Below are 23,547 nucleotides of genomic sequence, written 5' to 3' on the forward strand. Positions count from 1 at the left end.
GTTTCCATGCTCTCCTGGGCCCTGGCCCGAGTCCTGAACTATGGGAGGCTGGGAGGCATCCCAATGGCTCTGAAATGCACTACCAAGCAGTCAGCTGGACAGGGACCCGGTCTGTTACAGCTGCAACATTCTGGTTTTCAGAGAGGGGTCAAGCCCAGACCCCTGGATTCAAAAATCTCCCCCCGCCAACCCTGCTAGATTGTAACAGCTCCTGTCTTTGTAGGCTCTGACTCCAAACTGCCCCACCACTGGGGCTTTGTGGTGCTGTACACACGCAATGAAAAGTCAGCTCCTTGCTGCAGAAGCTGTTTTTATTCCAAGGACAACCCAAGGGGCCTGTAGGAGCATCTCGGAGGCTGCCTGAACACTGATCCCAGCGGATTGAAATAAATCCCTGGTTGGTTCCCCTCCACTGGTATCTGAAACGTGGGGGATGCGGTGGGATCCGGCAGGGGCGGGTGTCTCTCCGGTTCACCGTGTGAGCACCGTAATCCAAGCGCGTAGCTATAGCACAACCGCCCTGTTCCATGTCAAGACGATAGGAGAAGAGACCGGCTCCTTCCGGATGAACGGGCTGCTCCGGCGCCTTGAAATATTCATGCCGGGTGTCTGTGCCATCGTGAGCCGCCCGCGCCAATATCGTCACCCCGTCCATTCAACCGAGAGCAGTTCCGCTACCAAGTGTTCCAGCTGGGGGAGGGGAAGGACGGGGGGGGGGGGTGCTGTCAGTGTGAGTCAGAGCCAGTGTTGGGGACTCAGGCACCCCCGAAGGGCATGCTGGGCACTCAGCTCATTTTACAGATGGGGAAACCGAGGTGGAGCACAGATGGGACCCTATCCAAGGCCCAGTGAGATCAATGGAAAGGTTCCCACTCACCTCAATGGTCATCAGATTAAGTCCATGGTGAGACAGGATTTGAACTCGGCACTCCCAGTCCAAGGAAGCAGGGAGCTGGGCACAGACTGCCCCTCCAGTGGAACAGGGTGAGCCTGAGGAGCCTTTGCCGAAGGGCCTGACAGCCTGTGGTGTGTTACGAATCCAGACCTGTGAGCCACTGAGCCTCCCATGCTGCTTACAGGGATCCAGGCAGTGGAGGGTCGCAGGGCATGTGGGATGGACCAGAGCCTTTGGAGTGTTTCCAACAAATAGGAGTCCTGGTGGCCAAAGCCTGGATAGGGGGGTGGGGGGCTGCAGGGTGGGATCTGCTCTGCATTGTGGCTTAGGAGGCTGTGCTTGCATGATTCACCACTGCCGATTGGGATACTGGGAGGGGAAAGGTACACACCAGCCGGGGAGCGGGGAAGGGAGGCAGCTTTCCAGAATTCTGGTGGAGAGGCCAGGAGAGAGGGCCAGATAGTGCATCTTTAGTCACGTGATTCTTGCTGCCGAGCTGGGCTCATCTGCGACACGAGTTGAGCAGTCTCATGCGTGGGGACACGGATGGGGTGGAAGTCACGGTATTGCTCTGCAAAACCCAGAGCTTATTTGGGGTGTCCTCCCAGGACCCCATTTATCTGATTCACCATCAAAAGAGAAGAAAGCCAGGGCATAAAGATTAGTCCGCCGGCAACTTTTCTATCCCAAGGAGCTAGGGCAGGGGGCACTCGCCAGCAGTGTACCACCAGGCTACGGGTCGCACCCAGGGCCCAAGCATCATTTTTTCGGGCCCAGTACAAACTTGTAACAGGGACCCCCTCCCACACACATACCATGGGGGTTGCAGCCTGGGCTAGGACCCCAGGGCCTCCAGGCCCTGGTAAAGTGTACCCTTTCCCCCCCACACCACATGTGGGGGCCCTGCTCACACCCACTGCTGCTGCAACAGACCTCATCTGCAGTAGGAAGGTGCAGCAGCCCCTGGAGACTACAGGCCCCAGCATTCAGTGCTCTCAGCTGGGGTCTCTACAGTGAAGATGCAGCATTGTATTGTATCACACCTCTGTATTGCAATGGATCTGTGGGCACCCGGCTGCCCCTTGGCTGCTGCTTGAGTTGGGACCGTTCTTGGGGAGGACATTATTCCCCACTGGTGGCATGGCTAATGCAGAGAGCCCCGTGCGGCCTCAGCGCAGCGACTGCTCACCACGGGGCATGGGGAATGAGAGACACCAACCAGACCTGGTGCCCTGGGCATTACCTGCTCCCGGCAGCCGGTACCCAGCAAGACAACTGGAGACTCTAGGAAGCCTTGGGAGGGTGGGAACTGGGGAGAAGGTGTGGGGATCCTATGCCCAACCCAGTGGCTTCAGACTGGCTGAGGCTGGATGGCTGCCCCAGAAATGTTACTGTGGGGGAAGAAGAGGATCAATGGGTGATGATTCCTGGGAGGGGAGCGCCAGCTAGGAGATGTCCCGGGATGCAGCACAGTGGGAAGATATTTAGGAAGAAAACTCAGGGGTGGGTTTATTTGGGAGGGGAAGGGGCCACACATAGGATAGAGATTTGGGGAGCCGCTCATAATACTTAGAGAGGGTGGGGGTGATACAGTTGCCCCTTTGGCCTGAGCAGTTAGCCAATATTGGGGACCTTGTTTCTGTTTGGAGGAGAAATTGATTACATGTCAGGTATATTCTTTGGTTATTTATAAAGAGTGCACACAGAATCCCGTTCCCTGACTACAGTAGGAATAATCCTCAGCAGGCAGTTTCTTTGCTCACCATTTCCAAGCCTGTCTCTGCTCCATCCTAGGGCCACGTTCACCACTGCTTCTCTCGCTGTGGCTTTCTCCTTCCAACACCCACAGACTCCAGTTTGCCAAACAACCCCCTAGCTCCTGTGTTTGCAATCAGTGCCTGGGAAACCACTCAGCCACATGGCTTAACTTCTGACCAGGCCTTGCAATGTGACCATTATCTTGGGCAGTGGCTTTTACTGTTTCCAGCTATCACCACATAAGGGGGCATTTAATTACTCCTACCATTTAGCCGGAAAAAAGGGTGCATAGCACACCTATCAGTTCTAACAAGGTCTGTGATTGTCTGTAGATCAAAGACATTAACGCCTTCCAGTATAACAATACATTCAGGCTGGGCTGGGATTTGGAGGCACCTGCAGGGATCAGGGTGACTTGTAGGCAGAGAGACTTTTTTCGTTGCTCCCAGGTGAAGGAGAGTTTGTGGTGGTGATGCCCTTCCTTGTCGGCGTGATGACTATGGGGGTAAGGCTAGGCAGGAAGGAGTGCCCCGTGAACAGAGGGCCCCCTGTTGAGCTCTGGGTTGGCCCAGATCTAGCCTGGCTTGCTATTCTCAACAGCCTTGTTTTAGCATAACAGCCGGGAGGTCAGAGCAGCTGCTTGGCTGAGCTGCTCTGTGAGCAGCAGGAGGGGGGAGTCCTCGCTGCCTTTTCCCAGCATCCTCCTAAGGCAGAACTGGCGCTGGAGCTCCAGCCCTGTCCACTCTCCTGCTGATCCCGGCTGGCCAGGCTCCATCTCCAGCCTCAGACCCTGAAACCCCTTGGAAAGGGCTGAGTCCACACGGAGGTTCCTACCAGAAGAGCCCATGAAGTCATTGCCCTCACAGCAGTGTCTGGCTCTCTCCTCTGAAGCTGAGAGGAGCTGGGGGCGAGAGAACTTGGCCAGCGAGACGTGGCCCTGCACGTGTGTTTGTCTGTCTCTGTGTGTGCCTGTGCGTGTGTTTGTGTGTGTCTGTTGCCTTGCATGTGTGTTTGTGTGCGTGCCGTGGGCTGGCCCTGTCTCACACGCAGCTGTGGAGGCTGCAGCTCACGGGGGAAGGATGTCCCGGGATGTTTTGCTGTTGTATAAACATTTACCACAACTGTAATAAGCAGCTGGGATTAGCTGGGAGCCCCAACCCCTCTGCATCCCATGCTAACCTGGTGCCGCCACAGTCCGTGCTGTGACTCAGCGGGCTGGGTGAGGAGCCAGGCAATGGGATGCAGAGAGCAGGGCTGGGGCAGGTCAGTGCACGAGGAACTGCCCCTAGGAGGGGAGCATTTAACTCTTTGTGCCCCATGCGTCAGTGCGTATCCCTCGGTCCTTTTACTTGCCCGGCTCATCCATCACACAGCAGAGAGAGCTACAAATAACGTGTGGGCTTCTGGGGAGTGCAGCCTCCAGCTTACAGCGGAGGATTGGGAGTCAGGGGAGCCGGACTCTGTTCTCTGCTCCGCCGCTTGCCGCTGACTCACCAGGTGATCTTAGTCACTAGCCACCCTGTGCCTCAGTTTCCCCAGCTATAAACCAACAGCAATAATACCCACTTTTGGAAAGTGCTTTGAGATCCTCCGGCGAAAGGTGCTGTATGAGTGCATAGGGCCACTGATAATAATTGTGATTTTCATAGGAACCTCCAGGCCCCTCTGATGCAGCATGTGCTGCCTGCCCCACTCACTCCCCGTGGTGTAAATCAGGAGTAATCCTGCTGCAGCCCATGGAGTGACTGCAGTGCAAGCGCGGGGAAGGGGAGGACTTGGATAGGCAGGTTACCGTATCTGCCCTTTGACCTCCAGGTGAACGGCCCATTCTCCTGAGCATGCACCTCTGAACGAAGAGCAACAGCTAGCTGGAGGCACGGTCCAACCCTCCCTGGTTCCCAATGCGAAACCGACGATTCTTTCTATGACTTGGGCCCTGAGAGAACAGCTGTGGCCAACTGCACTGGCCCAGGGCCAGCTGGCCCCTTCTCCCTCACCCCCCATGCAGAGCGATCTGTCTGGGTCACAGAGAAGGAAACCGGGAGCTAGGAGCAGCCCAGCTCACCAGTTGTGTCACTGGCACCAGTCACGTCCCACCCAGGATTTGATGCCTTCATGGAGCGATGGGTCAAGGAGAGGCTCTCGGGTTACTGGATCCTTATCAGGGAAGGGGAAATCAAAGATAGTGTGGGACCCCTCTGCCCCACGGAGAACCAGCTAAATATAGGGCACAAGGAGCTGATCAGTGGGGCTCAGGGGCTGCGTGTCTACATGTGCGAGGAGGTTGTCATGGGTGTGGGGAGCTCTGTGTGTGTGTGTATGTGTATAGTGTGGCTGTGAGCTTGTGGTGGTGTGTGGGAGGACTGGAGTAGACAAACAGCTGTCCAGCACTTGGCTGGGTGTCTGGGCACATGTAGAAGATGAGTGGGGTTGGAGGGTGTGTTGGGTGAATGTGGGAGTGTTGTGTGTGGGTGTGTGTGGGTTGTGTGGTGGGAAGGTGTGTGTGTGTGGGGGGGGTGGTTGCGTAGCTGGGAGGTGTGTGAGTTGTGTAGTGGGGTTGTCCAGGGGGCTTTGTGAGCTGGCTGGCTGAGTGCAAAGGCCTGAGTTTGCTGCGGGACCCCGGGCCCCTCCCTCGGGTCTGTAGTGACAGGAATGTGGCTGTCTGTCCATCCCTGGACATCTGTCCGTAGCCACCAAGCCAGCACATGCTCTAACATTGCCTGGTGGTTAAACAGCGGCGGTGAGGGGGGGCAGGGGGGTGTTTGCAGGTCCGCATGCTGGAGTCAAGGCACGTGGTATGTTTATGTAGCATCTGCCTCCTGCATAGAAGGTGGCCCGGCCGAAGATTGTCCCAGGCACTTCATCCACAGCCTGTCCAACCTCCCTGCCATCAATGAGTTTCGAAAAGGGGAGGGGTGCTAGCTCCATCCCCAGCCGCCCACCCCTGTGCAGGGAGCAGCTGCTCACCTGCCCTCTTGGAACCCGGAACCGGCCCCTGCACTGCTTTCCCGAGAGCTGGATCGGGGCCCCGGCTCCTAGCAAACCCTGGTCCCCAGGGAGCCCGTGTGTGCACGAGGTGGCGTTGGTCCTAGCTGGCAGCAGGCAGCGCCGGGATGGCACGCGCCAGCACTTTGCTAAATGCCGGCGTTGTCAGCTTGCTCTCGGCGGAGGAGCCAGAGGTTTGGACATGGCTTATGTCCTAGAGTTCCTAGAAGTGGCTTTGTCGGGGAGCCTCTTCCAATATAAACAGCGGGCATGGCTGGGGAGGGAGCGGGCAGCGGGGAGGCCTGGGCTAGCATTTCACGGCCCTGTGAAAGCTGGAAGTGATTTGGGAAGCCCGCCCCATTGGCTTTGACGCCCAACTGCTCAGCCAATCAGGAGAGGCCCGTTCTAGGGCTGGAGCGCTTTGATGTGCAGATGGAAAATCGCAGCCCTGAGATCCTCCTCTGGGAGGCTTCCACCTAATGGGGAACAGTCCGGGGACAGCTTCCCACTCCCACAACAGGATCTGCCTTGAAAGCTCTGCCCCCGGGGGTGCGGCAGCAGAGCGGAGCACAACAGCCGGCTTGTCCGATTTGTAAAGATCTGTGCTTTCAGCCCAGGGCCTGCTGGAGGGGAGGCGGCTTGGTCAAGTGGACAGACCACTGGACTGGGAGTCAGGATTCCTGGGGCCTGGTCCTTGCTTTGCTGCTCTATGACACTGTGCAAGCCCCTGGGCCTCAGTTTCCCCCTCTAAAGTGCTTTGAGCTCTCTGGGTGGGAAGTGTCATTGTTACAGTGGCAACACAGAGCTAGCCCGGTGTGTGCAGAGAGAAGTCTGAGACAAAAGCTTTGTTCCAGAGGGAACCTGGGAGATCTGAATCACACAACCAGCCCCTTCTTATAACGTGACAAGCTAAACCCCTGGAGCCACTTAGCCCTGAGCTTTGTGGGGAGCTGGCCTTGGCGAGGCTCTGCAAACAGGGCTCCCAGGACAGGGACCCCCCCAGTGCTGTCCCTCTGGTGCTTTGAGCTAAGGCAGTAGCATGTGGAAGTCGTGCTGATGCACGAGGAAGAGGCACTGGGATGAAAGGCTATGTGCTGCCGGGCAAACTCAGGAGGCTGGCAACACACACACACACACACACCCCCAATGCAGAGAGCTGCCAGGCCTGCGCTGAGAGTTGAGGAAGCAAGGTTTCCTGGATAGAGCAGAGCAGAGGAGAGGTGGCTGAGTGTCCTGGGTTCTAGTCCTGGCTCTGCCACTAATTTGTGGTGTGACCTTGGGCTGGACACTTCCCCCCTGAGTGCCTTAGTTTCCCCGTCTGTATATGGGCGTCTTAGCAGCGTGTCATGAGGATCAATTTGCTGAGGGTTGCAAAGCAATTTGAGATCCTGGCCTAGCGAGCGCTGGGGGATGGCGCTGCTGCCCAGGAGGGCGGATGGTGCCCAGATCGCACAGCTCTGCAGGATAGGCTGGCTCCTGCTCTCCTGTGCGCTGTCTCCCCACATGGGGGACGGATCCCCGCTGACCTCAGCAGTTCTGCGTGGCATTCCAGCCAGGGCACATGGTTCAGATTTGCCGCTGAGGTCATTGCCACAAGTGGGCAAGCGTCGGGGTTGTCTGGGCCTCCTCTCTCCGCCTGAGCTTTCCCCTCGGAAATCAGACCCCGCTATTACTGCAATCCACAGCAGGGAGCTGGAGCGGAACAGGGGGAAGGGAGAAGATGCTGTGTGAGTGCTGGCTGCTCAGCCCGGAGAGATGGGCTAGTGCAAACTGCAGCTGCTTCCTGGGACAGGAGAGTTCATAGGAGAGCAGGGGACAGCAGATCTCCAGGGCAGTGTTGGCCAGGCCTGGGTTCTCCAGGGGTGACACACCCCATGCTGGTGGGCTAAAATTAGCCACAGCCAGCATTTCCATGGCCACTGTGGCTCGCAGAGCCCGGCTGTGATGAGCCTTTGTGCTGGGGGTGAGATCCAGCACCCTGCCAATGCTGGTGGCTGGTTAGGATTTAGGATCCACTTGGTGTGTGGGATCCAGTGGGGATGGAGTCAAGGATTCCCTCGAGTAGCAGTGGCGTCTGGGATCTTGAGGTGAGAGAGCCAGAGAGGCTGGCACCAGGAGTCTGAAGAGATTCAGCTGGGGCAGGGACAGGGATCCAGGCAGGGCTGGGGGGTGAGACCTGCATGTTAGGATCAGAGATCCCGGTGGCGGGCGGCCAGGCCTGATTCAGAGAGAACATGTTATCGTTATGACAGCTGTGATGTCACAGGCTCAGGAGGCAGGGTGGCCTAGCGGACAGAGCATTGGATGGGGACTCAGAAGATCTCGGTTCTGTTCCCAAATGTGCCACTGGCCTGCTGGGGGACCTCGGGCAAGTCACTTCACCACGCTGTGCCTCAGTTTCCCCACCTGTAACATGGGGATGAAGATACTGGCCTCCTTTGTAAAGCACTTTGAGATCTCCTGGAGAAGAGTGCTGTCTAGAAGCTGGGTGGTCTTGTTGTGCGGCTCACTGTGCAGACAGGCTCTGCCCCCAAAGAGCTCACACTGCAAAATGACAGTCCCCATACCCTGCCCCTCTTGCCCTTACTGATGTGCAGGCCTGCTGGCAGAAGTGGCTCTGAAGGAGAGGACAGTAGGCTTGCAGATAAGCTCAGAGAGGGCGTTCCACCCGTGGAGGGGAGAAGAAGGGGCCAAGGCAGCTGTGGGAGAAGCAGGCACGACTAGGGTCGCGGCATGAGATACAAGAACAGCTAAAGCACCATGCAATGGGCATTCCTAGAGCTTCGCTTGTGTCACAGGGCCTGACACACAGGACAGTTGTGACAGGCTGATCTTTAGTGCCCGGGCCACGGTCAGGGACGTAAAGCATTCTGTCCCCGCTACCCACCGACCTCAAGGGCTGCTCCTGTCACTTGCTGTTCTTTGGTGGAGGCTGGCCAGGGCTGAGGCAGACACAGGACACACCTCTGCAGCCCAAGCAGGGACTCCATCTATTGTCTGAGCGAGAGGGCCTGGCTGTCTCAGAGCCAGGCAGGCAGTGCCAGCTGTTGAGCATTTGAGGTTAGTTGGGGACATGGTGCCATTAATTAAGGAAACATTTACAGAACTCGAACGAGTGGCTGCTGGGGGAAATACCAGCCCTGGCCTTCGGATCTGGCCCTCTGTGAGGCAGGGGCTTGCGAACACGGGTGTGTTTGTTTTTCCTCCTTCCAAAGGAAGGAAAGGTGAGATTTTGGCAGAGCAGGTGCCCCACACGGTTCTCTAATTGGCTTTAAGGATTGGAGGGAAACAAAGTGGCAGGTGCATGAGCTGTTACAACCATAATCTCTCTCCCTTCCCCGGAGCTCCACCCCCCCCGAACTCAAATATTGATTTACAGAACTGTTTTGCTACCCAGTTAAGTGAAAGTAAATGGGAAGAGAGCAAAGAGTCCAGGTGGCTGAGAGATGCACCTCCCGCCCACCGCTGCCGCAATTCCTTCCTGAGTCGTGAAGCTTTCCTTTCTGCTCTTTGCTTCCCAAGTGGGGGTCTTCAGGGTCCAGCACGGATGCATCGAGGAGCAAAATTCCACAGCAAGCATCACAAATTATATCCCCCATGGACCCTAAAAGCAGGGGTCCTAAAAGGCATGCTGACCTGGGACAGGACGCCCCACCATGGGCCATCAGTGACCTCACTGATCTGGGAGCTTCAGCCCAGGCCTTTGTCATGTCCCCGGTGGCCGGCACTCAAACTCCCTCTGGGCAGCCACTAGAGGGAGTCACTTAGCCAGGGGGTGGCTCCTCCACTCCTCCCGTGGCTAGGTGAGGAGGTGGAGCCAAGTCCCCTCCTGGCAGGGATTGCCAAGGGACAGGGACGTACTCCGATGGGAGACGTGCAGCGCTCACGTGTGAGTGCACATCCTCCTCGCTCCCAAGGACAGATCCCCTCCTGGGGACCAGCTGGAGGAGATGTCCTCTCCTGAGTGCCGGGAGCAGGTACTCTTACTGTTCTCCAGCCACTCTTGGGTTTCCTAGCCGATTGCAGGAGATCAAATATCCAGATGTCCCCTGTAAGGCGCGGGAACATCCACAGTCTTGTAGACGGCGGGGCAGTGACGAAGGAAACTGGCTGCGGGGCCAGCTATCCAGTACTATGGCCCAATTCCAGCTCTTTGTCACAGTGGGACCCATCCATCAAAACAGGGAAGCTGAGTTGTATCTCCCTGGGGAGGAGCTTTGTGGCAGGCAAGGACCACAGCAGCTGGTGTGCCCTAATGCAGAGCTGCCAGACCTATGGCCCGTGGGCCATACACGGCCCACCAGGGCATTTCATAATACCCACCGCCTGCTTCAACGCAATATACTAACGGCCAATTCATGAGCGTTTTGTCCTCATGTTTACATCATTACATCATTTTAGTTTACACAAGTGTGTAAATAGACATTACTGTACATAGAAACAGCCTAGCTAAATACATACAGAACAAGCTAAACTTAAAATATATATCAGTACAGGAGATTTAAATCTTATTCAAATAGGCAGAATCTGTTTGGCCCACACAAGACTGTGCTTAGGTTGATATGGTTTATATACACCATTGCCCTATCAGGCCAGGCTAAATGAAGTCTCACTCCACACCCAAGAGCAGTGGGAACAATGCACCAGGAAATCTGCCTAGATGCTTAGCATCAGGGCTGGGCAACAGATGGTTTTCCCGTCCTACCAGGATTTTCAACATTTGAAAAAAAAATTCAGTCCCAAATTGGGATGAAAAAGTAAAAAATCTCAGAAAAATTCATGAAACAAAACTCCAGGGAGGGACGGGAGAAAATAATTGGTTTGGGTCAATGAAATATTTCGCTGGGATAATTTCAAAATGTTTCATTTTTATGTCGACCTTTTTTACCTCTTTGTAATGAAACTTTCCCAGTCTTTCAAGACAAAAAGTTTCTGGCACGCAAAACCGGCGCAACTTTTCATTTTGAAAACACCAGAATCAATATCAAAACTTTTACAACCAAATATTTTTCCAGGTTGGGTGTTTTCAACCAAATATTTTTCATCAAACCCAGCAATGTTTTGCAGACAGTTTTCGTTTTGACACATCCACATATTTGTTTAGAAAATTCCTGACCAGCCCTGCTTAAGATTGGCATGATGGTGCTGCAGTGAAACAGCTCTCTGTGTGTGTGTGTGTGTGTGTGTGTGTGTAATGCAGCTGGGGACAGAGTGTGAGCTGCTCAGCCAAGTGTCTTACACCCTATACATGCACCAACTAACGGAGATTCTCCTCAATTTGTCAGTGGTTTGGGAGCAAGCGGATCTGGGTTCAATTCTGGCGTCGCCGTTTGGTCCGGGGGCGGATCTGGGTTCGCTACGTTATCTAGGTTAGCGCAGCCGGAATCAGAGCTTCAGTGACAGTCCAGCCATGTTTCCAAAAAGACACCATCCCAGAGTAGAGGAATTTCTGCACTTCCCTTCCCCCGCCCCACGGCTTGGGGGATTTCAGAGCAGTTTGCAATGAAGCTAGAATAGAAAGAACCAAATCCCCTCCCTGGGCAGTGGGGAGCCTCAGTGTCAGTCCCCCCCAGCTGTCTATGCCCCTCCCCAAAGAGCTAAGGGTTCCACTTGGCCCAGCTGAGCTGTGGGTTTGAATTTGATTGGCTCCCTCTCAGCCAATGGCCAGAGACATGAGTCGCAGGAGGGGCTAATGACCCCCTCCCCAGCTGCACCTCCCTCACCCTCAGGGCTGCAGCCCCCCACCCAGTAACACACACAGAGTAACAAGCCACTCTCTAGCAAATTAGCCTGCTCCCACCCAGCCCCTTCCTTGTGTCTCCAGCCCCTTTCCTGCCTGGCAGTATTTTTTAAGGCAAACAAGACTTCATTAACCCTTTTGCTTCCTGCGTCCCCCAGCCCACCTCAAGCCCTGCGTTTGCTGCAGGGAGCACCTAACCCCTGGGTCCTGCTGCTGCCTGGGGACCATGTTGCACTTCATGGAGAAGTACTGGCTCATCACTCAAGGACTGCGTGGAGAGGCAGTGTTACCTGGCAGATGGGTGATTGGTGTGGGCGTCAGGAGACCTCGGGTCTAATTCTAATCCCGATGGGGGACCTTGGGCAAGCCACTTCCCAGCTCTGTGCCTCAGTTTCCCCTTCTCTATCTTACCATTTAGATTAGGCAGGAATTGTCTCTCGCTATGTGTCTCGCCAGCCCCTTGCACAATGGGGTCTCTAGGGACTACTCTACTTATGGAGCAGCTTTTCAAAAGCGCTTAAGGAATTTGGAAGCACAAGCCCTGCTGACTCGCAGAGGGATGTGTGCTCCTGAATGTGTTCTTGGAAATTTCCTGCCTTGCAAACAAATGTCTTTCTTTGCCTGTGTTATTGATGCCAATAGGAAGATTTTGTAGCCTCCAGTTTCAAAAGCAGCTTCTGATTTTGGCTGTTCAGGTTTTTGGGTGCCCAGTTTGAGACACTCCAGGGGGTGCGAGGGCTCCTTTAAGGAGGAGTGATGCTTTCCAGAGACCGGCAGAGACTCTAGGGATGGGGCTCATCCTTGGGTACCACTCATAAGGGCCATGTGGTCCAGAGGTCATTGCACCCATGAGGGTTGCGGAGGGGTTCACGCTGCCTGATACACAAGGATCCCTGGCATGTGGGGCATGCCCCGATTTGGCATTTTTTGACAGTGCTCTCGGATGAGTGAAATATTTGTGTAGCAAAACTGCATTCCAGAAGGCTCAGCATTTCAAGGCCTCTGTGTGTGTGTGTGTGTGTGTGTATCTCTATATAGACACACAAACACACACACAATATGAGTGTCAGGCACAGTTCTCCACAAAGGCTCTTCATCTCAGGTCCACGCTGAACAAGTGTCCCCGTCGGCACATGCCATGTGCCCCAGCTGTCACATACTTGCCTGGCTGTGGAAATCCACCCTGGCTCCCAGCCACCAAGCCAGTTCATGCTCCTTTCTCTATGCCAGCAGCCTGGGGGAAGGGGCATGGTCCTCCGAAATCCCCTCTGTCTGCCCAGAAAAGGCCCAGGTCTCAGGTGCAGATGGGGTGGCAGCCTTGCCAGCCCATGTGTCCAGCCCAGAAATTTGTCCTGCCTCTGTCTTGATTGCAGCTGAGGTTACAGGAAGGTCCCGATGGGAGGAGGGCTCCTGCCCCCCAGCTTCCAAGGGAGCTGCATTCAGGCGGGCCTGGACTGTGGCAGTTGTTGCAAGGCAGGATCTGTTTGTGTGGGGGGGTGCGGGAACCAAATGGCCCAGATTCTGTTCCCAGTGGTGCTACTGTGAATCTTGATGTCTAGACCCTGAACTGCGATGCTGTCCCTTCACTTTTGCCAGTGGGAAGCTGCAGTGCAGGCAGGAGACTGAGCCACCTTCCTTTCTCAGGAATCCACTTTTCCCTGCTGCTTCAAATATAGCAGGGGGTGTCTCTGGGGGCTTCCCCGGCCAGCGTTACCAACATCCCCAGCTCAGATCCGGAGGAGTGGCAGCTCTTTGTGGGAGAGAGGATGCATGGCACATGTGTGGTTCTATTTAGCAGTACGCTAGGAGCAAAGGCCAGTCTTTGGATGGGTGCTGCTGTCAGTAGATCACAGCCCGTTTCCTGATTTCTCTGCAACTCCCTCACGCGCCAGAGGAGATCGCAGCAGACCTAGGCTTTGGAAGGAGCAAGATCTGTGGAGCTGGCTGATTTACAAGGCAGACAATAGGCCCAGCTCCTCGCACCAGAGCAGAGCGGCACGTGGGCAGAATGAATAACTGGCTGCGCCGTGGCTCAGAATTCCTTTGGAGCGATCAAGGATGTGTAGGGCTGGATCGGCTCGCGCCCGCCAGCTAGGTCCTTCGATTGCGCCAAACTTTGTCAAAGGAACTGCCAGCCCCCCCATTCTCCTTCCTTAACCTAGTGCTGCTGGCAATAAAGGAGCCAGGTGATGCTAACAATGAGGAGGTTTCTTAGCATGGGGGGAGGCAGTGTGGTCCAGGGGACAGGACCCTGGGGTCTGGGACCCAGGAGTCCGGGGCTCCAGTACCAGCTCTGTCATTCACTTCCTATGTGACTTTTGACGCATCACTTCCTTTCTCTATATCTTCGTCTCCTCTTGTCTGTTAGCCTGTAAATTCTCAGGGGTTATCTGTCTCTCTGTTTGTGCAGTACAGCCGGAGTGGTACTGTCATATAAATCATACAAATCAATGCACTGTGCTGTGTGATGCTAACAAAGCCTCCTGTGTTACACATAGGGAAACTGAGGAACAGATAGGTCAAGGACTAAAGACTGCTCCACACCCTGAAATAACAAATTGGCTGTTAAATCACACCTTGTGTTATTTCGGCACAAGCATTGGGGAAAGTTCACCCTTCATTCTGATTTAACAGTGTCCTGTTTCAGTCTAGCTTCTTACCAATTCAAACTAAACTGAAATCTATCGACCTATAGATTGATATTGAGACTCGTCACCATAGTACCCGAGCACCTGCCACATAGAACCAGTAACAATAGAACCAAGAGCATCTACACAGGGGTGTGCCCCAGTTTAACTGGCTTGAAACTGGTGTGAAATTAAACCAGGGCAGCTCTAAAGGAGCACAAAGCCAATGCAGGAATTCAGCTCTGGGGAGTCACTGAGTATGTCTGCACAGCAAAAAAATACAAAACCAAACCTGCAGCAAAAGTGTCAGAGCCCAGGTCAACTGACTAGCAAGTGTAGACATTCGGGCTAGAGCCCGGGCTCTGAAACCTGGCGAGGAAGGCTCTGAGACTCATTGCGGCAGATCTCTCTTTTGCCATGTAGACGTACCCACTGAGGCCAGCTGTTCTGTCTTCTGAGGCAGCAATCAGTTCTCGTTGTCACCATGTCAGGCACGTGGGTGACAGTCCAGGGCGGGTGGGTGTCCGGGTTTCCCAGTCACCCAGCAGCCCATCTCAGTACAAACTGCTGGAGGATTCAGCTAGCCATGTGAGCTGGTAACTGGCAGATCTGGGCCTGCCAATGCCCCATCTCGACCTGCTGGCTCTAAGACTGTCTCTTTAAGGTTCTGACAGCGTGAGTCTTCATTTTAGCTCTGCCCCCTGTGTGCTTACTGTGGTGGGGGGTGAGGAGAGGAATGGGGCAGCCTGCCAGCAGGAGGGGAGGTGGCTGTGGAGAGCCATATGTTACTAGAGCCAGAGAGACACAGCTCAAGGGGGAATGTGAAGGGATGCAGTCCTTGTACAGAGTAATCTCTGGGAAGTCTGTGCCGGACTGGCTCCAGGCCCTGCATGTCTGGCATGTGTAGTGCAAGCTGGGAGCAGCAATATAGTTCACTGATCTGGTGGTGGTTGTTCACAATGAGATGTCTGGAGGTAGGCTGCATGGAGGGGGTGGGGGAAAATGTCCTTGAACCGGGTCAAACGGGGGAGTAGCCTCCCGTGGGAAATGGCAGAAGCCTCGTCATTTGAATCATTGTAACGCCATGTTGCTGTGCGCTGTGAAACGGCTTCCCCTTTCCTCCCCAGAGATGGCTGCGTTTCACGAGAGGGGGAGACGAATTCTGGGCCACCAAGGCTGCTGCCATGTGTAACAACTACTGTGTGATTCTTTCTACCCTATGAACTAGCTCTTGGGGAGAATTAAGTGCATGAGAGTTTTGGTGACCTTTTGGCATGAAAGGCATTGTAGGAGTATAAAATGTGATGAGAATTAAAATATGGCTTACTAAAGTCCTGGGAATAGACCATCCTGCCCTGGGTTTAAATAGGGTGGCCTGGATGGGACCTGGTGTTTTTTCCCCACCTCTATGATCCCCATCAATTAGAGAAGGCAGCATGGCCTGGTGGGAGCACTGCACTGGGACCCAGGAGACTTAGATTCTATTCCCAGCTCTACCATTGGCCTGCTGGGTGACCCTGGGCAAGTCACTTCCCCACCCTGCACCTCAGTTTCCCTATCTGTAAAATGGGAGTAATGATCCTGCCCTCCTTTGTAAAGCGCTTTGAAATCTGCTGATAGGCACTAGGGATTATTATTAAGATCTGCCTTAACCCTTCATGTGCTGATGTGTGACAAATATTCAGGAGCTTCATCCTTTCCACATGGCCAGCCACCCTTCAGAGAGAGAGAGCAGGGCTGCATCACATTAAGGAAATTGCACTTCCTTGTGGGCAAATCTGTGGCAAAAAGGTGCCTGAATTCACATCCTAGGGTAGACTCCTGGGCTAAGCCCTGTGGAGCACATGACCCACTTGAGACTGCAGGTTACTAGAGCAGGAGGCATTACAGGAGGTGAAGGTGTGGGCTCTTGGGCCCAGTTGAGATCAGGGCCTGGTTGTGCTGGGTGCTGTACAGATACCTAGTGAGCGACAGGCCCCACCCTCGATAGCTTATGAGCTAAACAGACAAGGCAAACACAGGATGGGAGGGGAAACTGAGGCACAGAGAGAGGAGTGACTTCCCCAAGGTCACCCAACAGGTCAGCAGCAGAGCTGGGAACAGAAACTCCATCTCCCAGTCCTATGTCCTCACCCATTGGACCACACTGCCCCTCAGCCTGCTGCCTCAAGCTGGTCTAACAGATACTGCCTGCATCTCTGCAGTAGCTACACAGAGCCTGCCACAGCCACATGTCCCAGCACAAGAGCAAACCCCAGCCGCATTCTGTACCGACCACACCGTGACGTTTCAATCACAGTCCAAGGGGAATGCTGAGATGCGCGTGCCAGCAGAACGGCTGTCACCGAGGCGGAGAATGTCTAGGAAGTGGGTCTGATCGGTGGAGATGGGGATTTCACAATGTCCCAGCACCTCAGAAGTTGGGAGTGCGGATGGCACCGGCACGCCAGCGATGGTGATGAACAGCCAGTGGTTTCATTCATGCCCCAGCGTACAGAGAAGCCAAGCATGGAGGGGACTCTCTGGTTTGAGGGGTGGGCTACAGAGCCGTTTAGCTGTGGGGTTCTGGGTGTGAATCTGCCCCCAGCTGGCATGATCAGAAGCTGTCACCACCTCACAGCTGTGCGCTGGATGCATGTGCAATGAGTGTGTTGGGTCTGAGCCCAGTGTCCAGAGGACAAGTGTCCAGATTACAGAAATCATTGGTCCCCTTGTTAGCAGTCTCAGCAGAGGGGCTAAAGGCTGAATGGGCTACACAGAGGGACTGTCGAGCTCCGAATTGAGGCACATAAGTGGGGCAGTGTGTGGGGAAAGCTTGCATTGCCGCTAGCCAGACAGTATCAGACAGAGAGGACTTGGGTTTCCAGGGCTGCCAGGGTGGCATCTTCAGTGGCAATAAATTCACACACATGCAGGCATGCACATTCACTTGAACACACATGCACGCATACCTGCTTATACATCCAGGCACTCCAATACGTATATATATATATATATATGTACACCCACTTGCATATGCATGCAGGCAAGAGCACAGATGCTCACACACCCAGTGTGCATGCAGGCCTGTGTGCACACACGCATGCACACATCCCCCACTTGCAGGAATGCATGTATATGATCATGCATCCACCTACCCTGACATGTCCTATACTTGCCTGCACCAGTGCAAACTCCTTGACATGCACATTAACCACATGCTCAACACACTTGCATGCTGCTGGCAAATAAAGCCCAGCAATAGCTGGAGCTGCCTCTCTGAGCTGACGGTGGCAGCCCTGCCCTGGCCCTGCCTATTTTACTGCTTCACCAGAGCCAGGAATAAACAAAGCAGAGACCTGGGCAGGAGCCTATTTACCAAGGAGCAGAGGGACGCTGCTTAGGCAGAGGAAAGCATGAGGAAGGAATTATTATTTCTGAGCCCACTGGGACCAGTTCTGCAGGGCTTGAGCAACGGCGCTGCTAACGCTGCAATTAATCCCCTTCACCCTGCTGTGGAGCTTGGCCCCTATAAACACCTCCCCCAGGCAACAAATGAGGGGGCGCACACCTGCAGAGGACACAGCATGGAGATCAAAGGTTCCTTTCTGCTCCAGAAGGGCATAGTCCCACTCCACGGGCAGGGCCCAAGCATAATTTTTTCGGGCCCAGTACAAACTTTTAACACGGGCCCCCTCTCATAATGGGGTTAATGGGGGTTGCAGCCTGGGCCGGGCTCCCCAGAGTCTCCGGGGGCCCTGGTTAAGTGTACCCTTCCCCCCCATATGGGGGCCCTGTCCGTGGAAGCCTTTTCATGGATGTTAATAGGAGCTGGATTGAGCCTTTCTAATGGTTCTGTAAGGCCAGGCAGAGCCATTGGAGCCAGGGATGGCAGCAACCCCGTCACCATCCCACCCTGGGTCCAGAACCGGCTCCTAGCTCTCTGCCTCTCCCCAGGATCCCTTCCCGTGGAAAGTGCCTCCAATTCCCTGCCTACACACACTCACAAATCTCTGCACAGGGTTTGTTCCCTTGGTGTTCCCAGGAGCTATGTACACCCCTCTCCCCATCACCTGTGGAGATACAGGGTTAGGCAGTGGGGGGGAGGGGGGGATGTCAAGGGGTGTCAAAAAGGGGGCTCATTTGAAACAGATTCTTCCTGGGGCACCTTCTGGACGGGGGCTGCCAGGCTGCCTCCTTGGGAGTTCATCTGTGGGCCGTGGCAGCGGAAAGGGCTAGGGGGCTCTTCAGATCCCTAACTCCCCAGGCCCCCACGCCCACAAGTGTCTCGTCCCAGGGCGCAGAGGCCTGGGAGGAGCCAGTGGCTGATATAATTCAACGGAAGCAATATTCTGGACGCGGATGGTACCCCCATCACAGGATTCGCCTAAAGACCAACGCTGAGAGTCAGAACCTGGGAGACCAGGCACCGCGAGAGGCAGCCTCGGTCTTGGGGCCGCCCTCTGATGCAGCCAGCGCTGGTCATGGCTGGAGACAAGAGTCTGCTGTGGAGTCCGGTCCTAGCTCCAGGGATCCTTAACGTATCGATGGCGCTTCTGTATATCATGCGCCTTCCCTGGCACAGCTTGGGATAGCGAGAAGGGGTGGAGCCCATGGTGGCAAATACCGGCCAGGTCCCTCGCACGCATGCACAGAAACTGATCAGCAGGAGAAGGATGGAAGAAGATCTTAAAATCAGCTGTTTGGGGGGGGTGGGGAGAGAGAGAGTCATCAGGCCTGCTAGCCGCAGACAGCAGCAGCAGCCATTCTCTGTCCATCTTTCCTTCCTCCCACCAGTGATTCCTCCTTGCTTGTGTCTCCCCTTGCGTCTGTCTCCCTCAGGCCCTGTCTACGCTCCAGCCACGGCTGAGTCACCGAGACTTGTTTGCAACACCGTCCGAAGTCGTAGCGTAGCTGTGACCTCAGCGCGACCTCGTCAAAGCCCTGAGCACCCTGAGGTTGCAGCCCCGCTTTAGGGACACAGATCCAGTGAGTGATACAGCTTGTACCAAAGCCCTTGTGTAGATGGGACCTCTGACTGCGCGTTCATAGGAGCCGTGTCAATGATTTTCAGAGAGGCCTGGCTGTCCTAGGTCAGTCAGCCACAGGCTGCTTTGGGCACTGTGCACATGGGACACTAACGCTTTGGGGGTGTTGCTGAGGAGGCGATGGGGACGAAAGGTGCCATGAGGGTGTTAGCATGATCGGAATTGGGAGACCCTTTGGATTTAACTCTTTCAGTACCACCTCCAAACTGGGTCCTTGGGGGAGAGGGGAGGATTTCATCTGCATGCATCAGGCCCTTGGCAATGTTATGCAGCAAGTCACAATGTCAAGGGAAACGTGCAGCTAGCTGGGGTTGCGAGGAGACCCAGCTGTCAGGGCACTAGCTTAGGCCTGGGTTCAATTCCCTGCTCTGCCATGTACCTCCCGTGTGGCCGTTGACCGGTTGCTTAGCCTCTCTGTGCCTCAGTTCCCCATTGACAAAATTGTCCTGCCTCACAGGGGGCGTGAGGATAAATACAGACAGGATTGTGGGGTGCACAGATACTGTGGTAATAAGGGGCAGATAAGTACCTAGATAGAGAGGCAATGATCAAAGCCTGGCCATTGAAAAGTGAGGAAGGGAGACCCAGCCTGGGGGGGTGGAGCACTGCCCCATCAGGTGAGGCAGCAGCAGCTAGTGCACCAGACATGGGTGATAATTAATAGCACTAAACAGACAAGGGGTAATTCAGTCAGCCCCAGCGTAGCCAATGGAGGAGTTGGGCGTGATTTAAAATCAGGAGCGTTCTTGCAGTATGGTGGGCAGGGTGACACTGGCACCCACAGGGCATTCCCCTCTGCCGGGGTGCCCGTAACCTGGCAGTGCCATGACACACAGGACAGGACGGGGCTGTGATTGCTGGTGCACTTAACAGTCAGCTCACAAAAGGTCTAGCAAAAAAACAAAGCCAGCTGGCTTCTCCGTGCCCCAGAGAAATGCTACCCCAAAGGCATCATGAATTTACCAGGGGGGGCCCACACCTGTCGCGTGCCCACCTAGGGGTGAAGGCCGCTTTGCTGGGCACGGGCTGGGCCCTCTGCCCCTAGGGGTGTGAAAGCAGCTGATTCTTCAGCCAGGGGCTGCAGCGCAGGCTCCCACCGTCTCCAGGCGGGGGTGTTGATGGGAGCTGCTTCTCCGGGGGGGGGAGCGGGTGCGTGCCTCGTGCGGCGGCGGGCAGCCTCAGTGCGGGGAGAGCTGCGAGGAGCCGGCTCGGCAGGCGGCAAGCCCTTTGTCTGCCGTACCTGCGGCGGGTGTTAAAGGGGCAGCTCCGGGACGGGCGGCAGCGCGGGGGAGAAATGGGGCGCTGCAGCTTTAAGGCGAGCTAACCGGGAGCCGGCCGCGAAGAGAGCGTGGGGGAAGGAGGCGGGCCGGCGCTGCAGCGGGCAGGGGCTTGTTCCCGGCCGTCCCCTCCCCGCTGCATGTGGCTGCTGCTGCTGCTGCTCGCTGGGAACCCGAACGCGGAGCGGGGCGCCGGCTGCTCGCTGCGGCGCGGGGCAGAGGCGGAAATGCTGCACGCCCCGGTGCAGCAGGGAGCAGGGCGGCCGCTCAGGACGGGGCATTTGGCCAGCAGGTAAGAAGGGGAGCCCGGCTGGGCGATGCTGGCTCCAAGCGCCCAGCCTTGGGGCAGGCGGGCATCCCGGGGCGCCCTGCCCCAGCAGAGGGGGGGGGTCCCCCGCCCGCCGGTGCGGGGTGACAAGGGATCGGCCCCGTCTTTCTCCGCCGCTGCGCCCAGGGGCGAGGCAGAGCCGGGCTGAGCTCCAGCGGTGCGGTAGCGGGGGGGGGGGGGCGTGACAGGAGCCCCCCTCCCCCCCAGCTCCCCGGTGTGTCCCCCGGGGGTCGCGGCGCCGGGGCCATGCGCGGTGTTTGCAGCCCGGCCTGTGCTTGGCAGGCGGGGTTGGGGGGACCCTCTCCCGTCCCCCCCGTGGCTCTCTTCCATTTGTTCGGTTGCAACCTCGGCTGGTCGCGGAGCTGAACGCCGGGCAGCGTCTCCCCGGGGCGCGTCCCGTTTTGTGCGGAAACGGCCGCATTTTCCGAAGTTTATTCATTTATTTTTTTGCTCCCTTTCTGAGGATCCGATTTGACATTAAGCCGGGCGGAAATTCACCCGTTTAGGGTGTTTATTTTGCGCGGGGGGGGTATTTTGTTTAGCGCCGTTTGAAACCAGCCGTTTCTGGAAACAAGAGGGGGGGGAAAAAACCCTCCTCGGGAAGGAAGTTGCAAATTTATTTTCTTTGCAAAATCTGCACAGATGCACGCAACACACCATTGCACCCCCACACACCATTGCACGCGCGCGCACAACGCACCATTGCACGCGCGCACGCGCGCGCACTCACCGCACACACCCCCTTGCACGCAGTCGGGGCTAGCGACTAGATTGCTACCGTGCTGCAGCGCCGCGCGCTCCATGCTTCCCTGCCCGGGCGCGGGGATCCGGCACCAGAGCGGTGCTTTCTGCCCCGTTCTCCTCCCTGCCAAATGCAATCGCTCAGCTCAGCAGCAGCAACTTGCAAGGCGAAGGTGCTGGCGGGTGGAGGGGACTAGGTGGGGCTTGGCGACGTGGGGCGGATTTGAATGGGCAGGCACAGCCCCATAGGCTAGCGTGTGGCGGGGGGGGGGGGGAGACGGGAGAGAGCACAGAGCAGCAGTGTGAATTGTGAATGCAGCAGGCGAACGGGTGGGATTTGTAATAGCTGCTCAGGGGAAGGGGTAAGCTGCCCTTCTGCACGCTTAGTTTCTGCAGGCAGAGCTGCCCCGATTTACCGAGCTGGGCCGGGCCAGCGAGCAGGCCTGGTTTGGAAAGAAGAGAGGGGGTGAGAGATGCAGGTTTTAAACTGCCAATGGAGAAGTGAACCTGGAGAGAGGGAGCCCGGAGCTATTGGGCAGTGGGTTGCTCCCCGGGGAGCTCTCTGGCGACCCTGCAAATCTGATGTCGCTGTGGGGTGGATAAGGAAATGAAAGCAGTCAGTCGGTGGCTGGCTGATCTGTCTCGGGAGCCGGCAGGGCTCAGCGGTGGTTGCCTGGGATCCTTGTGGCTTTGCAAACAAAGCTCTTAGTGACACACCACCAAATCCTCCCCCCTGAAAAGCTCTGGCACTCTGCTTCCAGCCCTCCCTGCCCCGGGCCCTGCCTGCGATCGGAGCTGGAAGGTTTGGGATGACTCACAGAGCCAGCGGGTCCTATCTCATCTTTTCCTCCGGGGCTGGGACAGGATCGCTCCCTGCAGCGCTTTGTCTAGATTAGTCTGAATTCAATAGTTAGGCTTTGCCTTCCCAACACAGAGATTCCCAAATGGAAATTCCCGGCCTCTGCTGGGGTCAGATCTCTGTTCCCCTACAGAGATGGGGGGAGACAGAGGATGGAAGGGATTTCCCTAGGGCCAGGGTTAGAACCCAGGGGTTCCAGAGCCATGGTTAGACCCCAGAGGTGCCAGGGGTTCTAGAGCCATGGTTAGAACCCAAGACTCCAGCTCAGTGGCAAAGCCAGGGTTAGAAGCCAGGCACCAGCTTGTTTTGAGTTGGGACCTCAGTCAGTGGTTTGTGGCGGGGTGAAGAAGGCTCACTCCAGGCACCAGTGGCCACAGCGAGATCGTACCCAGGCCCAGTCCCTGCAACCTCCTTCCCTCTGTGGGAGGCAACCCTGAGTGGAGCTGGAATGGCTCCCTGTGCAGCTTTGTTCTGGGCCCGCAGGCTGTGTGAGCCAACCTCCTGAATGCCTCACCCGCCTCCTGCCCCCTTTGCAGGTGTGCCTGTACCACAGAGCCCAACCCCAGACACAGCCGGAGTGTGCAGCGGACACTGGCGCTAATCACAGCTGCGCAGGGGGCTGTGGGGCATCTTGACCGCCCTGGCAGTGCACCAGTATCCTTAAACCTGCTGGGCACTCATTTCCTCCCACCCAACAGTCTCTGAGCCCTTGCACAACCCAGAGGGGTACTTTTTGCCTCCTGGCACCCCCTTGCTGTATGCAGCGGGGGGAGGATGCAGAGCACACCGCACTAATTCTCTCTGCAAGGGCAAACCCAGGGAGAATGCTGATCTCAGCTAATTCTCCAGGAGATGGGGAGGGGCTTTGGACCAAGCGCTAACAGCCTGGGAATGGTGCCTCTCGCATCTGAAGGTCACTGCCGTGGCAGGCAGCATGGATTCCCACTGCTCACCACAGCACCCCCTGCTGGGGAGCAGCATGACATAAAACACGCCTGCACCGGTGTCTGTAGCATGCCCCAGCAAAGGGTTAAATATTTGCCCTTTCAGTCAGTCTCTGAAGGGAGGAAGTGGGCATCTGGATGGGGAAGTGCCTGACAGCAGCCTTGTCACATGAACAAAGGGGAGTTCTCCTTTCCAGTCTCCAGGTGCTAAGTTCTAACAAGCGGTCCTGGTTAGCTCCACAGCCTCCTTTTCCCCCAGGGCTGTGGATCTGTTTCTGGAAGGCAGGACTCCGCTGTGTTCTGAGCTCTCTCCCTGGTGTTTACGACCCCTTTTATTGGTGCTGCCATGGGGCAGCTGCTGCACAA

The 23,547-nt window shown here is 56.1% G+C and overlaps 1 protein-coding gene across 4 annotated transcripts in view; it reads left to right on the forward strand.

Moving 5' to 3' along the window:
• NAV1 (neuron navigator 1) overlaps window positions 1-23,547 on the forward strand; it is a 255,063-nt gene that overhangs the window by 182,768 nt on the left and 48,748 nt on the right. The window contains exon 1 of one of the 4 annotated variants that reach the window (XM_067531846.1): window positions 19,781-20,601. The exons of the other annotated variants lie outside the window; for them this stretch is intronic. Within the exon in view, the coding sequence (XP_067387947.1) occupies window positions 20,450-20,601 (152 nt within the window). The 5' untranslated portion in view covers window positions 19,781-20,449. Of the gene's footprint in view, window positions 1-19,780; window positions 20,602-23,547 lie in introns of those variants that run through there. 4 annotated transcript variants of the gene reach the window in all.

Source organism: Emydura macquarii, unplaced genomic scaffold, assembly GCF_026122565.2.
Source record: "Emydura macquarii macquarii isolate MOO-44397 ecotype Brisbane River unplaced genomic scaffold, CSIRO-AGI_Emac_v2 contig_3220, whole genome shotgun sequence".
Classification (NCBI taxonomy): domain Eukaryota; kingdom Metazoa; phylum Chordata; order Testudines; family Chelidae; genus Emydura; species Emydura macquarii.